The sequence below is a fragment of the Salmo salar genome, chromosome 19 (genome assembly GCF_965601325.2).
Source record: "Salmo salar chromosome 19, fSalSal1, whole genome shotgun sequence".
Taxonomy (NCBI): Eukaryota; Metazoa; Chordata; class Actinopteri; order Salmoniformes; family Salmonidae; genus Salmo; species Salmo salar.
Window position 1 is genome coordinate 50,657,493 of NC_138309.1, and position 17,187 is coordinate 50,674,679.

The window sequence follows — 17,187 nt, forward strand, 5'->3', positions numbered from 1 at the left end:
ACCATGTTAAGGTGTGTTTTGGGGCAGGATCCTAGTAAATTGACCTATCACGCATTGGGGTTTTAGGGGCCAGTCACAAGTGGATAGTGGAGGAAACGACAGCTGTCTACCATCAGACCAGCCGAACCGACCGGACTAATACATTTAGTAGATTTTGTTCAACTTAAATTTTCATTTATTGATTGGTGTGAGTGAAAACTGTGTTACGAAATCCGGAGCAGAAGAGCTGAGAGCACCATCTCTACACAGCATGACCCCGGAGAGAGAGAGGAGGAGGTAGGATCTTTAGCTTCACATCAGATCGTAGTACAGAAAACACGTTTAATATCATGACTAAAAATAGAGAATCAGTTCACAGATGTAAATGTTTTTAAATGATACATTATCTTATTCATAGCGCATTTGACCTACATGTATTTGCTTGAGTAATTGTATTGTATACTTGAGCATACAATCAGGTCCAAATTTACTGGCACCCTTGATATAGACGAGCAGAAAATACTGTATAAAATAAATCCCACTGTGTTTCCTTATTATTCAATCTTCAAGGAAACCTTTGAATCAGTCTTTCACGCCACAAGACAACCAGTCAGTCGACATGTGCCTTTGGATGGTACAGAGTAGTCAACACTTTTTAGGCATTAATGGAACTCCATAGAAAGTGGTTGTTGTGGTGTGCCTTAGATGTAGGGTATGAAGAGTTTACCCATCATGCACCCCACCACACACACCTGTCATCATGATTGAACTAATTCTCTCTATCTTTCTCTCTCTCTGTCTCTCTCCCTTAGGATAATGAGTTGTGAAGCAGCGAGGGCTAGGCGGAGAGCAGAGTCTCAGGTGTTGATTGACATGTCTCAACTCCTCCCCCTCCCTTCCTCCCTCCGCCCACAGCTAGACAAACCCTCCATCATACGACTAACCATCAGCTACCTACGCATACACACACTGCTCTCTGGTACACACACACACACACACAAACACACAAATAAACATCTCTCTCTCATGCACACACACACACTCACTCATAAACAAACAAACAAACAAACACACACACACACTCATGTTGTTTATGTCTCTTTATCTTAGGCTTTGCTGACCGACAGACGTGGGAGAGGAGGGACGAGGAGGGAGAGAGGGATACATGGGAGAGGAGGGAGGAGGGAGTGAGAGAGAGGAGGGAGGAGGGAGACAGGGAGGCGGGAGACAGGGAGCTCGGGGAGAGGAGGGAGGAGCGAAAGAAGGAGATGGGGGAGACAGATCTGTACCTGAGGATTCTGGGTGGCTTTGTCGTCGTGGTAACGACAGAAGGAGACATGATCTACCTGTCAGATAACATCAGAGAATACATGGGTCTAACTCAGGTACTTACACACACACACACACACACACACACACACACACACACACACACACACACACACACACACACACACTGAGTGATTTATATATGAATGTTTTTCTCCAGGTGGAGTTGATGGGGCATAGCATATATGATTTCACACACCCCTGTGACCATAAGGAAATCAGAGACAACCTTGACCTCACTGCAGGTGTGTAAACAGATGTAGGAACTTCATTTGATTGCTCTTTTGTTGTTGATAATTGTCCTGCAGTGTACTCGAGATGTAAAAACATTTCTAAAGTTTGTAATTTCCATTTTAAATTTCAGACTTAATTTGACCTAACGAAAATTATATCAACCCCTACAAAAAAATTGCCATTAATTAGAATCCACATAATAATCCACATTTCCTGTTGTTGCACAATTATTTTCCTTCTGTAGCAAACTGGCTCAAATTAAGATCCTACATCTGTACATATACAGTATCAGTCAAAAGTTTGGACACACCTACTCATTCAAGGGTTTTTCCTTATTTTTACTATTTTCTACATTGTAGCATAATAGTGAAGACATCAACACTATGAAATAATACATATGGAATCATGTAGTAACCCAAAAAGAAACAAATCAAAATATATTTTAGATTTTAGATTCTTCAAAGCAGCCACGCTTTGCCTTGATGACAACTTTGCACACTCTTGGCATTCTCCCAACCAGCTTTTTGAGGTAGTCACCTGGAATGCATTTCAATTAACAGGTGTGCCTTGTTAAAAGTTAATTTGTGGAATTTCTTTCCTTCTTAATTAAATAAAGGTTAAATAAAAAATTACAAAATTAAAAATGAATGCGTTTGAGCCAATCAGTTGTGTTGTGACAAGGTAGGGGTGGTATACAGAAGATAGCCCTATTTGGTAAAAGACCATATGGCAAGATCAGCTCAAATAAGCAAAAAGAAACGACAGTCCATCATTACTATAAGGCATGAAGGTCAGAACTTTTAAAGTTTCTTCAAGTGCAGTCGCAAAAACCATCACGTGCTATGATGAAACTAGCTTTCATGAGGACTGCCACAGGAAAGGAAGAGCCAGAGTTACCAGCCTCTGAAATTGCAGCCCAAATAAATGCTTCACAGAGTTCAAGTAACAGACACATCTGTTCAGAGGAGACTGCATGGATCAGGCCTTCATGGTCGAATTGCTGAAGAAAAAAAAACACTACTAAAGGACACCAATAAGAAGAAGAGACTTGCTTGGGCAAAGAAACATGAGCTATGGACAATAGATCGGTGGAAATCTTTTCTTTGGGCTGATGAGTCTAAATTTGAGAATTTTGGTTTCAACCGCTGTGTCTTTGTGAGATGCAGAGTAGGTGAACGGATGATCTCTGCATGTGTGGTTCCCACCGTGAAGCATGGAGGAGGAGGTGTGGGGGTGCTTTGCTGGTGACACTGTCAGTGATTTATTTAGAATTCAAGGCACACTTAACCAGCATGGCTACCACAGCATTCTGCAGCGATACGCCATCCCATCTGCCATCCCATCTGGTTTGCGCTAAGTGGGACTATCATTTTTTTCCCAACAGGACAATGACTCAACACACCTCCAGGCTGTATAAGGGCTATTTGACCAAGAAGGAGAGTGATGGAGTGCTGCATCAGATGACCTGGCCTCCACAATCACCCGACCTCAAACCAATTGAGATGGTTTGGGATGAGTAGGACCGCAGAGTGAAGGAAAAGCAGCCAACAAGTCCTCAGCATATGTGGGAACTCCTTCAAGACTTTTGGAAAAGCATTCCAGGTGAAGCTGGTTGAGAGAATGCCAAGAGTGTGCAAAGCTATACATCGAGGCAGAGGGTGGCTACTTTGAAGAATCAAACATATCAAATATATTTTGATTTGTTTAACACTTTTTGGGTTCATGATTCCATATCTGTTATTTCATAGATTTGGTGTCTTCACTATAATTCTACAATGTAGAAAATTGTAAAAATAAAATAAATCCCTTGAATGAGTAGGTGTGTCCAAACTTTCGATTGGTACTGTATGTGCGTTAGGGGTGTGTTCTGCTTTTACTGACTAGGTATGGCATTTCATTACAAAATATTTGTTCCCAAAATTTGCTGAATATCTAAGTCAAGACATGATTCTGAAATGGTTGTGTGATAGATGTGAAATGGGTGTGTGATAGATGTGAAATGGTTGTGTGATAGATGTGAAATGGGTGTGTGATAGATGTGAAATGGTTGTGTGATAGATGTGAAATGGGTGTGTGATAGATGTGAAATGGGTGTGTGATAGATGTGAAATGGTTGTGTGATAGATGTGAAATAGCTGTGTGATATTTGTGAGACAGTTGCGTGATAGTTGTGAAATGGTTTTGTCATAGTTGTGAAATGGTTGTGTGATAGTTGTGTGATGGTTGAATTGTGTTTGTTTGTACTTCCAGGGCAGAACGGGTGTGGAGGGCTGAGAGACTTTCTGATGAGGATGAAGTGTACAGTGACTCACAAAGGAAGAACTGTCAACCTCCGATCAGCCGGCTGGAGGGTGACGATTAACTTCAAACAAACCTTTAGTAACACTTTTCCTGCCAAATTGTCCCTGTGGCATGTCATCATGATAGGGTTGACAAACAACATCTTTTTGGTGACTAGAAAAAGGTGTATTTACCATTTGTAAATTCCAGTTAAATGTGTGTGTTTATGTGTGTGTGTGTGTGTTACTGTTGTTGTGTCAGGTGCTGCAGTGTCGAGGGTGTTTGAAGGTGTGTGTGTCAGGACCCTCTCTTACTTGTGTGCTCTTCACCTGCCAGCCCCTGTCCCTCACACACACACTCCTACACACACACACCTTCACCAGCCATCACAGCATGGACATGAGGTTCACTTACTGTGACCAAAGGTAACACACACACGCCCACACACACTCAGATTCACACACAAACACACGCATGCACAAACATACAGATACACACGCACTCCCACAAACACACATAAAATATACACAAAACCATCATCTGTTTGTGTGTGTGCGTGTGTGTGTGTGTGTGTGTGTGTGTGTTGTAGGGTGACTGGGTTGTTAAGTTATCGTCCAGAGGAGTTGCTGGGTGTCTCTGTGTATGATCTGTGTCACACTCTGGACTTACACACTCTGACCAAAAGCCACCTAAACCGTGAGTAGACACACACACACACACACACACACACACACACACACACACACACACACACACACACACACACACACACACACACACACACACACACACACACACACACACACACACACACACACTTTTATGTCCTGTATTAGAGGAACTAACAAGATGCTCTTCCTCTACCCCCCCTCCCTCCAGTGTGTTCTAAGGGTCAGTCAGTGAGTGGGGTGTACAGGGTGTTGGTTAGAGGGGGAGGGTACATGTGGGCAGAGACTCACAGTGCTGTCATCTCCAAACCCCGCCCATCAGATCCACACCAATCTAAGCCCTCACCGCCACTCTTCGTCGCTTGTGTCACTTACATCCTCAGGTAGGAGGGGCCACAGAGTGTTCACGTTATGTACAGTGAGGGAAAAAAGTATTTGATCCCCTGCTGATTTTATACGTTTGCCCACTGTCAAAGAAATGATCAGTCTATAATTTTAATGGTAGGTTTATTTGAACAGTGAGAGACAGAATAACAACAAAAAAATCCAGAAAACGCATATAAAAAATGTTATAAATTGATTTGCATTTTAATGAGGGAAATAAGTATTTGACCCCCTCTCAATCAGAAAGATTTCTGGCTCCCTGGTGTCTTTTATACAGGTAACGAGCTGAGATTAGGAGCACACTCTTAAAGGGAGTGCTCCTAATCTCAGTTTGTTACCTGTATAAAAGACACCTGTCCACAGAAGCAATCAATCAATCAGATTCCAAACTCTCCACCATGGCCAAGACCAAAGAGCTCTCCAAGGATGTCAGGGACAAGATTGTAGACCTACACAAGGTTGGAATGGGCTACAAGACCATCGCCAAGCAGCTTGGTGAGAAGGTGACAACAGTTGGTGCGATTATTTGCAAATGGAAGAAACACAAAAGAACTGTCAATCTCCCTCGGCCTGGGGCTCCATGCAAGATCTCACCTCGTGGAGTTGCAATGATCACGAGAACGGTGAGGAATCAGCCCAGAACTACACGGGAGGATCTTGTCAATGATCTCAAGGCAACTGGGACCATAGTCACCAAGAAAACAATTGGTAACACACTATGCCGTGAAGGACTGAAATCCTGCAGCGCCCGCAAGGTCCCCCTGCTCAAGAAAACACATATACATGCCCGTCTGAACATCTGAATGATTCAGAGGACAACTGGGTGAAAGTGTTGTGGTCAGATGAGACCAAAATGGAGCTCTTTGGCATCAACTCAACTCGCCATGTTTGGAGGACGAGGAATGCTGCCTATGACCCCAAGAACACCATCCCCACCGTCAAACATGGAGATGGAAACATTATGCTTTGGGGGTGTTTTTCTGCTAAGGGGACAGGACAACTTCACCGCATCAAAGGGACGATGGACGGGGCCATGTACCGTCAAATCTTGTGTGAGAACCTCCTTCCCTCAGCCAGGGCATTGAAAATGGGTCGTGGATGGGTATTCCAGCATGACAATGACCCAAAACACACAGCCAAGGCAACAAAGGAGTGGCTCAATAAGAAGCACATTAAGGTCCTGGAGTGGCCTAGCCAGTCTCCAGACCTTAATCCCATAGAAAATCTGTGGAGGGAGCTGAAGGTTCGAGTTGCCAAACGTCAGCCTTGAAACCTTATTGACTTGGAGAAGATCTGCAAAGAGGAGTGGGACAAAATCCCTCCTAAGATGTTTGCAAACCTGCTGCCAAACTACAAGAAACGTCTGACCTCTGTGATTGCCAACAAGGGTTTTGCTACCAAGTACAGAGTCATGTTTTGCAGAGGGGTCAAATACTTATTTCCCTCATTAAAATGCAAATCAATTTATAACATTTTGGACATGCGTTTTTCTGGATTTTTGTTGTTGTTATTCTGTCTCTCACTGTTCAAATAAATCTACCATTAAAATTATAGACTGATCATTTCTTTGTCAGTGGGCAAACGTACAAAATCAGCAGGGGATCAAATACTTTTTTCCCTCACTGTATGCTGTAGCCATAGTATTGTAAAGAGTATTTTAGAGATAGCATTGTAGAGATAATATTTAAGAGATAGCATTGTAGAGATAATATTTAAGCGATAGTATTGTACAGATAATATTAAAGAGATATCATTGTAGAGATAATATTTAAGAGATATCATTGTAGAGACAATATTAAAGAGATATCCTTGTAGAAACAATATTAAATAGATATCATTGTAGAGACAATATTTAAGAGATAGTATTGTACAGATAATATTAAAGAGATATCATTGTAGAGATAATATTAAAGAGATATCATTGTAGAGACAATATTAAATAGATATCATTGTAGAGATAGTATTTAAGAGAGAGTATTGTACAGGTAATATTAAAGAGATATCATTGTAGAGATAATATTAAAGAGATATCATTGTAGAGATAATATTAAAGAGATATCATTGTAGAGATAATGTTAAAGGGATAGCATTGTAGCTGTAGCATTGTTGCAACTGTGTCACAGTTGTTGTCACATTGTTGTTGTAAGCGTGTGTGTGTCTAAGGGCAGCGTGTATGTGTGTGTGTGCGTATGTGTTTCAGTGGTGTTGAGGAGCCAACTCAGCTGCTCTCTCTGGGCCAGATGAACTGAGGGGAGTAACCTCTAGCCCCTCCCTGGACCTCTTCAGGAAGGACATTTTTCATTCTATAAAACAATTCTGCATTTTCTACATAAAATCTTAGCTTTATTTAGTATAGCTGTAGCTACATATTGTGAAACAGACACTGTGAAGATATTAACGGTTTGCTAATAAATAATCATATCCACTTCTCTCTCTGTGGAACACGCATCTGCAGTGTACAATGCTTTTGTTGCCTTTGGCCTGTGGTTCGTGGTTGATAGACTGTTGAGCAAAGGTTATAATCAAAGATGCAGGAAGTCTTGGGTTTTGACTAACGTTATACAACGGTTTTCCCCTTCTCATATCATCACGACCTCTCCCTGGCCTTTCTGAATTTATGCTGTGTTCAGGTACTCGTCAGAGCTTCCTGTTTCCTAGTTGTGTTGTCGGAAATGCGACTTTGTTTCATTCATGTGTTTTTTGGTCGAAAATGTTTCAACCAATAAGATTTTTGCTAGCTTGATAAGCTAGCTAACGTGCTCATAATAAAGTTAGCTAGCTTGCTTAACATTGACAATATGGTCAAACCAGCTACATTATCCATATTGTAGTTGTCAAAAACTGATTTGTCGTCATCTTTTGGTTGAAAATGTCAAAGGTAAGTGGTGAAACTTCGCAACTCTGGAAAAAACATTTTCGATTTAGAGGATCGTTCAAGTGAAACTTCCCAGTCGGAACTTCCGATAACTAGGATAGCATGAGAACGCAGCATACAACTAGGCTATACATCCTGTGAGGTTTTCGTCAGGGTCACATGACATATGGGGCGACACCACCTGACTGCAGTGTCACGCACGCACACACACACACACACACACACACACACACACACACACACACACACACACACACACACACACACACACACACACACACACACACACACACACACACACACACCTGAGGCCAACTGGAGATCCATCTGAGACGTGAACAAACAGACAGACACGAAACGAAACCACAGCAACCACAGCTTCCTGCAAAGAGACATACAACTGGGGTGTTCTCGTGGGAACCTTTTCAACTCTTCACCTCTCAACCTTCCAACACACACACACACACACACACACACACACACACACACACACACACACACACACACACACACACACACACACACTCACACACACACACACACACACACACACACACACACACACACACACACACACACACACACACTCACACACACACACACACACACACACACACACACACACACACACTGATGCATTACACACTCCCTCTACTTCAGACCCATCCCTCTACAGAGACACCCCTGGTCTCAATCTACAGTAGACACCCCTTGTCTCAATCTACAGTAGACACCCCTGGTCTCAATAATCTACTGTAGCGTCTCTCTACAGAGACACCCCTGGTCTCAATAATCTACTGTAGCGTCTCTCTACAGAGACACCCCTGGTCTCAATAATCTACTGTAGCGTCTCTCTACAGAGACACCCCTGTAGCGTCTCTCTACAGAGACACCCCTGTAGCGTCTCTCTACAGAGACACCCCTGGTCTCAATAATCTACTGTAGCGTCTCTCTACAGAGACACCCCTGGTCTCAATAATCTACTGTAGTTTCCCTCTACAAAGACAGCCCTGGTCTCAATAATCTACTGTAGACAGCCCTGGTCTCAATAATCTACTGTAGACAGCCCTGGTCTCAATAATCTACTGTAGTTTCCCTCTACAAAGACAGCCCTGGTCTCAATAATCTACTGTAGACAGCCCTGGTCTCAATAATTTACTGTAGACAGCCCTGGTCTCAATAATCTACTGTAGACAGCCCTGGTCTCAATAATCTACTGTAGACAGCCCTGGTCTCAATAATCTACTGTAGACAGCCCTGGTCTCAATAATTTACTGTAGACAGCCCTGGTCTCAATAATTTACTGTAGACAGCCCTGGTCTCAATAATCTACTGTAGACAGCCCTGGTCTCAATAATCTACTGTAGACAGCCCTGGTCTCAATAATTTACTGTAGACAGCCCTGGTCTCAATAATTTACTGTAGACAGCCCTGGTCTCAATAATCTACTGTAGACACCCCTGGTCTCAATAATGTACTGTAGTTTCCTTCTACAGAGACACCCCTGGTCTCAATAACCTGCTGTAGACAGCCCTGGTCCCAATAATTTACTGTAGACAACCCTGGTCTCAATAATTTACTGTAGACAACCCTGGTCTCAATAATTTACTGTAGACAGCCCTGGTCTCAATAATCTACTGTATTTTATTTTCTTCATCTACTTCCTTCAACCTGCACTGATGTGAAAAAAACTGGACAAGACAAAGTAAACATTATAGTCATGCTCCATACTACTTTCCTCAGTTCTGATGTGTAGTCAGATCAGATGAATGAGATATATGGGTTATATGAGGAGAAGATGGGATGTACAATTAACCTGTACCCCCACACACTGACTCGGTACCGGTACCCCCTGTATATAGCCTCTTTATTCTTATGTTATTGTGTTACTTTTTATTATTTCTTTAGTTTATTTGGTAAATATTTTCTTAAATCTTCTTGAACTGCACTGTTGGTTAAGGGCTTGTAAGTAAGTGTTTCATGGTAAGATCTACACCTGTGACAAATAAAGTTTGCTTTGAAATGATTTGATGAGAGGAAGACACTGTAGACTGTTGAGTCGGGGCGACAGGTATCCCAGCGGGTAACTGAAAGGTTGCTGGTTCGAATCCCCTAGATTAAAAATGTGTTGATGTGCCCTTGAGCAAGGCACTCTCCTGTAATTTCTCCTGTAAATCGCTCTGGATAAGAGCGTCTGCTAAATGACTGAAATCTAAATGTAAACTGCACTGAGAGCATCAGCAGGTGCTGGAGGGCTGCTGGAGCCATCTAGTGGCTAATAGGTGTCAATGCTCCTCTTATCAGCTGTTACTATTGTGTTTTTACAGGGCAGTGTAATACACTATGGTGGCCAGATGGAGGCAGCATAGTAGTCTGAATGATCTGCTGGGGGCAACCTAACCCCCCCACCCCCTCTCTGTCCACATGCACATTAACGTTCTGCATACCCCCATATCACATTTCTCTCAACCCTGGGAAGGCAGCTGTGGCTGGGCTAGGCTGCTCAGGCAAGAGCCAGGCTCCTGGAGCTCCACCAGGCCCCATGTCCCTCACACTCCACTGGGTCACCTTGACTATAAGCAGGGTCAAAACCAGGAAGTGTCACCCTGAAACAGTAACAGTCAGTCAGTGAGGGGTTAACCTATGTGACTGGAACAGCCCTTTTTGACAAATTAGTGACTTAACTAAAGTAAGAGATTTAATCAAAGGTGAAGATAATTGTATAGATAACGCTTCTGTTCCCTCCCTCTTCTCTCTTCAATTCGCTCACTGTGAAGAGACAAGAGGGAGATGGAGAGGGACACTTTGACTTTACATAGGTCTATATTGAGACATTCTCATGAGAGAGTGGAGCAAGATAGAAAAAGAGAGGAGGGAGGGAGAGAGAGAGAGAGAGGGAGAATTCTCCTGGTTATTGAGTTTTGACTGTAACAGTTTCCATCTCGCTCCTCTGATTCTCCTCAGTTCCAAGCTCAGCTCTTTTCTTTGGAAACGTAAAAAGAACTAACGCTTTATTTATCATATTCTATGTGACATGAGTTACATGTTTGTTCTACACAGTGTATTTATATCTGAACGTTCGGTAACGTTGTCGCCCTCCTGAACAGACCTCTGTTTACAACCTCCTCATCCCCCTCCCCCCTCCTCAGCCAGTGGTCGGTGGGTGTTGTCCGGTCATCAGCCAATGACGGGCCAGCGTTCACCCTTTGACACATGACCATGATAAATCACTGACTGGCAGCGTAGAGCGGACAACAAGGGGGAGGAGAGGGGGGAGGAGGAGAGGGGGAGGGAGTGAGTGAGAAAAATGTAATGTGGAGAGAGAAAGAGAAAAGGGGTAGAAAGAAAAGGAGAGAGAGGAAAGGGTATAGAGAAAGAGTTAAGAGAGGGGAGAGAGAGAGTTAAGAGAGGGAGAGTTAAGAGAGAGAAAGAGAGAGAGAATTAAGGGAGAGAGAGTTAAGAGAGAGAGAAAGAGAGAGAGTTAAGAAAGAGAGATAGATAGATAGATAGATAGATAGATAGATAGATAGATAGATAGATAGATAGATAGATAGATAGATAGATAGATAGATAGATAGATAGATAGATAGATAGATAGATAGATAGATAGATAGATAGATAGATAGATAGATAGATAGATAGATAGATAGATAGATAGATAGATAGATAGATAGATAGATAGATAGATAGATAGATAGATAGATAGATAGATAAAAAGAGAGTTAAGAGAGGGAGGGAGAGAGAGAGTTAAGAGAGTTAAGTGAGAGAGTTAAGAGAGAGAGTTTACAGAGAGAGAGTTGAGAGAGAGAGTTAAGAGAGAGTTGAGAGAGAGAGAGTTGAGAGTTAAGAGAGAGAGAGTTGAGAGAGAGAGTTGAGAGAGAGAGTTGAGAGTTGAGAGAGTTGAGAAAGAGAGTTAAGAGAGCGAGTTAAGAGAGAGAGAGAGAGTTAAGAGAGAGTTAAGAGAGTAAAGAGAGAACGAGTTGAGAGAGTTGAGAGAGAGTTAAGAGAGTGAGTTAAGAGAGAGAGAAAGAGAGAGTTGAGAGAGTAAAAGAAGAGTTGAGAGAGAGTAAAGAGAGAGAGAGTTGAGAGAGAGAATAAAGAGAGAGAGAGTTGAGAGAGAGTAAAGAGAGAGAGTAAAGAGAGAGAGTGGAAAGAGAGAGTTGAGAGAGAGGAAAGAGAGAGTTGAGAGAGAGAGAGTTGAGAGAGTAAAGAGAGAGAGTTGAGAGAGATGAGAGAGTTGAGAGAGAGAGTAAAGAGAGAGAGAGTTGAAAGAGAGAGTTAAGAGAGAGAGAGTTGAGAGAGAGAGTAAAGAGAGAGAGAGTTGAAAGAGAGAGTAAAGAGAGAGAGTTAAGAGAGAGAGAGAGAGAGAGAGAAAGAGAGAGAGAGAGAGAGAGAGAGAGAGAGAGAGAGAGAGAGAGAGAGAGAAGGGTCAGAGTCCATCCCTCTCTAATCATTATTAGTATTGTACTAATAGAACACCTGTTATAATGGGACAGGGATTGTAATCAGGAGACACACAGCTCTAGGACAGATGCGTCATAGTGAAGTGATGTGTGACTGACTGGGTTTGAAACTGTGTTGTCTCTGTGTTGAGTGCCTCGGTGAACCACGCTCAGATGTTGAGTAACCTTTGATTGACATGTGTGTGTGTGTGTGTGTGTGTGTGTGTGTGTGTGTGTGTGTGTGTGTGTGTGTGTGTGTGTGTGTGTGTGTGTGTGTGTGTGTGTGTGTGTGTGTGTGTGTGTGTGTGTGTGTGTGTGTGTCCAGTGACATTGACATGTGTTTGGTGGTAAATATAACAGTGAAAGGTTGAGGTGGCTGTTTCATGGCCAGTCTTCATCCGTCAGTTCATGGAGGTGCTTGGCCTGGCAGAATAGAGATAGGACATAAGGAATTATTACATTATAACTACAGAGGCAGGACATTATTTTATCAGACAGATGAGGAAACATTGCATTGATTACACATCGCTCTGAGACAGACTCGGCCTTTACACACACAGCAGCTAACCACACACCTTTTCCTCAGTGGAGAGGTGAGCGTGTGTGTGTGTGTGATCCCAGATGGCCTCACCTTAAATCCAATAATAATGTGATGTTCGCGCTGGGTTTGTGTAAGCGTGTGTGTCTGTACCAGGACCCGGAGGATCAGATGTTATCTGCTGTTCAGAGTCCAATAGGTGCAGGCTGGGGTCAGGGCTTCTATTCAGACAGTCTCAACACAATTTGGTTGAATATCTGTAGATCTCCTACACAGAGCAACGTACAACCTCACACGACTACATACAGCTAGCTACACACCCAGTGGCAATACGGGACACTCGGACAGGTTTTTAGGAATTTGTCAAAGGTACTAGACACACACACACACACACACACACACACACACACACACACACACACACACACACACACACACACACACACACACACACACACACACACACACACACACACACACACACACACACACACACACACACACGCACACACACGCACGTGTGTTGTCAGAATTCCTAAAAACCTGTCGTTGTGTTCATATTTCCACGGGTGGGGTTGTGTGTAGTTGTGTGGATGCTATCCACAGATAATGAACTAAACTCCAGAATGAACTTGATCTGATCAGTCTACTCCCTGACTGTCCATCTAGTTTTGGGGACTATTTACACTACATGGAGCGTCTCTACATTTTCCTGTCGTTTGAAAGCTACTTTTCGTAGTTCACACAGAGTGTTTCGCGGTAGTCTTAAACAAATCTACTCTGATACAAAAGTATCCACCTCACACACATGGTTATGGGTTTACAGAAAGAAGACACCTGGACCATGTCAGATATAGAGTTTAAATGTATTACATTTGGAGTTGCATCCCAATATTACACTTTATATACATCACAGAAGACTGAAGTCTAACAAAACCGTTTGACATAGAATCACCGGATTTTTGGTGGAAAAAAAGTGTATTCATGATGAAATATATGAATAACATTCCACCCATGAGGCCACTAGAGGGCGGTTTGGTCTTTGACTGCTGTAAAGGGCTACTCAGTATAGTTACTGACTTTCCACTCAAGGGTAGCTTTGCTGTAGCTTAGCTATTCCATCAGTCATTGGTAGCTTATTAGCTTCCTTACACAACATAATCAAATCAAATTACAAAAAAAATTCTAACGAATGTCCCAGAACGTCCAGGTAGACAGGAACGGTGTAGACACAAGGCTCTGTCTTAAAGAGAGAACAGGAATGGTCAATGGTGTGGCCGTGAATATCTGCAGATCTGTTATCGAGAGAGCAGTGAGAGTTGAACTGCCAGGGAGAGAGCATTGAGAGTTGAACTGCCAGGGAGAGAGCAGTGAGAGTTGAGCTGCCAGGGAGAGAGCAGTGAGAGTTGAGCTGCCAGGGAGAGAGCAGTGAGAGTTCAACTGCCAGGGAGAGAGCAGTGAGAGTTGAACTGCCAGGGAGAGAGCAGTGAGAGTTGAACTGCCAGGGAGAGAGCAGTGAGAGTTGAACTGCCAGGGAGAGAGCAGTGAGAGTTGAACTGCCAGGAAGAGAGCAGTGAGAATTGAGCTGCCAGGGAGAGAGCAGTGAGAGTTGAGCTGCCAGGGAGAGAGCAGTGAGAGTTGAGCTGCCAGGGAGAGAGCAGTGAGAGTTCAACTGCCAGGGAGAGAGCAGTGAGAGTTGAACTGCCAGGGAGAGAGCAGTGAGAGTTGAACTGCCAGGGAGAGAGCAGTGAGAGTTGAGCTGCCAGGGAGAGAGCAGTGAGAGTTGAACTGCCAGGGAGAGAGCAGTGAGAGTTGAACTGCCAGGGAGAGAGCAGTGAGAGTTGAACTGCCAGGGAGAGAGCAGTGAGAGTTGAACTGCCAGGGAGAGAGCAGTGAGAGTTGAGCTGCCAGGGAGAGAGCACCAGATAGAACCTGCTGCCGGTGTGTGAGTCTTGTTAAAGCAGGGCATCAGTGGACAAGAGAGGGTGCACGTCTCAAAATGGACCTCTGCCAGGGGTGAGAGGAGGGGAGCGCTAGGTATTAGACCACTACCCTTCATACTGTCTTGTCACTCTGGTAGATCTCTTCTACTCGTGGTGGTACAGAAGAGAGTGCACCCTGGACCCAGCAAAGGAAAAACAGGTTGGTCAGAGGGCCACATCCTGATTGGAGGCTGTCTTATCTCTGGTTTATGATTGGCTCAGACTCCAGACCAGGCAGTAAATTAGTCCTACTGACAAACACAGCAATTGAGGACAGCCATAAATAATATAATCATTCAACAATAACTACAATAAAATGATATTCGCACTCTTTGATATCTCTCTCCCTCCCTCTATCTGAGCTGATCAAAGCAGGAGAGGCGACCCTTTGGAAGGGAAAGAGGAGAGGGAGACAAAGTGCAGATCCATATCGGCATCTCAGAACCACTGGCTCAGCTCGTTCTTTACCTCAGCCAGTCTCCGCTGGGTGCAGATCTGTCTCTCTGAGCAGACACTTCCTGTCATGCTTCTACTTATACACCAGAGACTGATGAAGACATCAGCTTATACTGAATGATGTGCAATTAGTATTTTCGATGACCTTGTCTGTTATTCCTTTCTTAAGTATACATCTGATCTGTTCTAAAAGATGGTCTCACTACGTGATTTGACAGCGAACGAGAGAGCAATCTGTAACAGACAGGTGCATTGACGATAGGATCTTGTCTTTCATTATATAGGGGTAACTTTTATGGAATAACCATTACGACCTTCTGCATGTTTCACAGTCATACACACTAAAAACAAAAGGTTCTATATAGTGCCAAATAAGGGTTGTTTGGCTTGTAACCACAGCGTGTCAAAGAGGAAATAAACCCTTTTTTTTAAACCCTTTTTGGTGCTATATGGAACACTTTTTCATGGTTCTTTATAGAACCTTTATGGAGAATGGTTCTATAAATAACCGTTCTCAATCTCATAGGTTCTTTGTAGAACCATACAGGGTTTTCAATTCTGGTTTAACAGCCATATTATATAAAAAATCCATAGGTTTTCTTACTATGTTTATTGACAAATTCAATTCAAATTGACAAATTCAATTCAATTGAAATTCAATTCAAAAGAACCATTGAAGGACTCAAAGGGTTCTTGGGGGAAGTATGGTTCCACATAGAACCATCACCCTTACCAAAGAACCATTGAGGAACCCACATTCTTTTGTGTGTAGGCCTACATTCTTTGGTCTTACTTTCTCATTAAAATAACTAACTAATATTTTTTGATTTCCATTATTTTCAGTCAGACTATCATAGTACACAGGAAACTCTCCAGAGTGTTAAATCAACACGGAAAGTGTTGTCTGTGTGGAACCATGAAGACACCATAACAGTGTTAAATGTTTGAGAAGCCTACACATAAAAAATGTGGGTTCCTCAAGGGTTCTTTGGTAAGGGTAGTAGTTCTATGTGGAACCATACTGACCCAAAAAAACCTTTGAGCCGTTTAAAAGTTATTTGCAGTGTTAATTATGTATATTTGTTTACAGTGGACATGTTTGTGTGCAGGCATAAAGACATAGAATACCACAAAATTAAATGCTCAGGATCCCATCAGAATAACTCCACAATTGTCTCATTAGAAGATTCAGAAGCTGGATTTATCTGTGAATATGTAGGCTATATATCGCACTTGCACAATAAACATTTGACATAGGCCACCTACAACTGCATTCAGAGAGACACACACGGGATCGCGCTTTGTTTTCTGGCTCTTGCGGACGCGCGCCCCGAAATGAACCTCCTCATAGAACTGTGCCCTCCTCTTCCGCGTGCATCCCGGTCCCGGAGGCGTCCTAGCCGAGGTGGTCAGCGCAGACTTAAAGCGAACGGGCGCGCACTTCTAACGGCCATTCAGTCGAAAGAGGGGACACAGTGAAGGTGTGCTGCTGTGCGGTTCAGTCATCCCTCTCACTGGTTAATAAATAGATAGATAGCTACCCCCCGTCGCTGTTGTTTTTTTCCCCGTTAAACGGTTAGTCAACTAGACCAATAATGTACCGGTACTTCGGGGAGCTGTTATCCCGCGGGGCGGGCAGTGCCCTGGCCTCGGGCTGCGTGGACTCTGCTCTCCCAGCATCCGCTGCTCTGATGCGGGTCCGACAGTATAGTGAACAGCCCGACGACCCCAACTTCTTTCGCATGGTGGAGGGTTTCTTCGACCGCGGAGCCGCCATCGTTCAGGACAAGCTTGTTGAGGACCTAAAGAGCAAGGAGACCCCCGAACAGAAGATGAAACGAGTGAAGGGGATTCTCCGCATCATCAAGCCCTGCAACCACGTCCTCAGCGTCTCTTTCCCCATCAAGAGGGACAACGGAGAGTGGGAGGTCGTGGAGGGCTACCGCGCCCAGCACAGCCAGCACAGGACGCCCTGCAAGGGGGGTAAGATATACTGCCAAGCGCCGCTTCCTGCTTCTCA

At 43.6% G+C, this 17,187-nt stretch overlaps 2 protein-coding genes across 3 annotated transcripts in view; both read left to right on the forward strand.

Annotated features, from left to right (window-relative positions):
• On the forward strand, positions 1–7,322 carry LOC106593585 (endothelial PAS domain-containing protein 1). Its single transcript, XM_045702386.1, has 9 exons — positions 1–276; positions 792–958; positions 1,090–1,364; positions 1,469–1,553; positions 3,793–3,893; positions 4,084–4,247; positions 4,412–4,518; positions 4,702–4,873; positions 7,075–7,322. The coding sequence occupies exons 1-9, from the start codon at positions 251–253 to the stop codon at positions 7,121–7,123; spliced, it is 1,146 nt and encodes a 381-aa protein (XP_045558342.1). The 5' UTR covers positions 1–250; the 3' UTR covers positions 7,124–7,322.
• Positions 7,323–16,559: 9,237 nt separating this feature from the next.
• The window catches only part of gdh2 (glutamate dehydrogenase), a 28,097-nt gene continuing 27,469 nt past the window's right edge, over positions 16,560–17,187 (forward strand). The window contains exon 1 of one of the 2 annotated variants that reach the window (XM_014158174.3): positions 16,560–17,150. In XM_014158174.3, the coding sequence (XP_014013649.1) occupies positions 16,763–17,150 (388 nt within the window). In that variant the 5' untranslated portion in view covers positions 16,560–16,762. 2 annotated transcript variants of the gene reach the window in all.

Bases quoted from the DNA above. Each gene is read 5' to 3' on its own strand.
- LOC106593585 (XM_045702386.1), top strand. From the start codon at position 251: ATGACCCCGGAGAGAGAGAGGAGGAG. The intron at 3,894-4,083 runs GTGACGATTAAC...TTGTTGTGTCAG, and splicing joins TCCGATCAGCCGGCTGGAGG to GTGCTGCAGTGTCGAGGGTG. The intron at 4,519-4,701 runs GTGAGTAGACAC...CCCTCCCTCCAG, and splicing joins GACCAAAAGCCACCTAAACC to TGTGTTCTAAGGGTCAGTCA.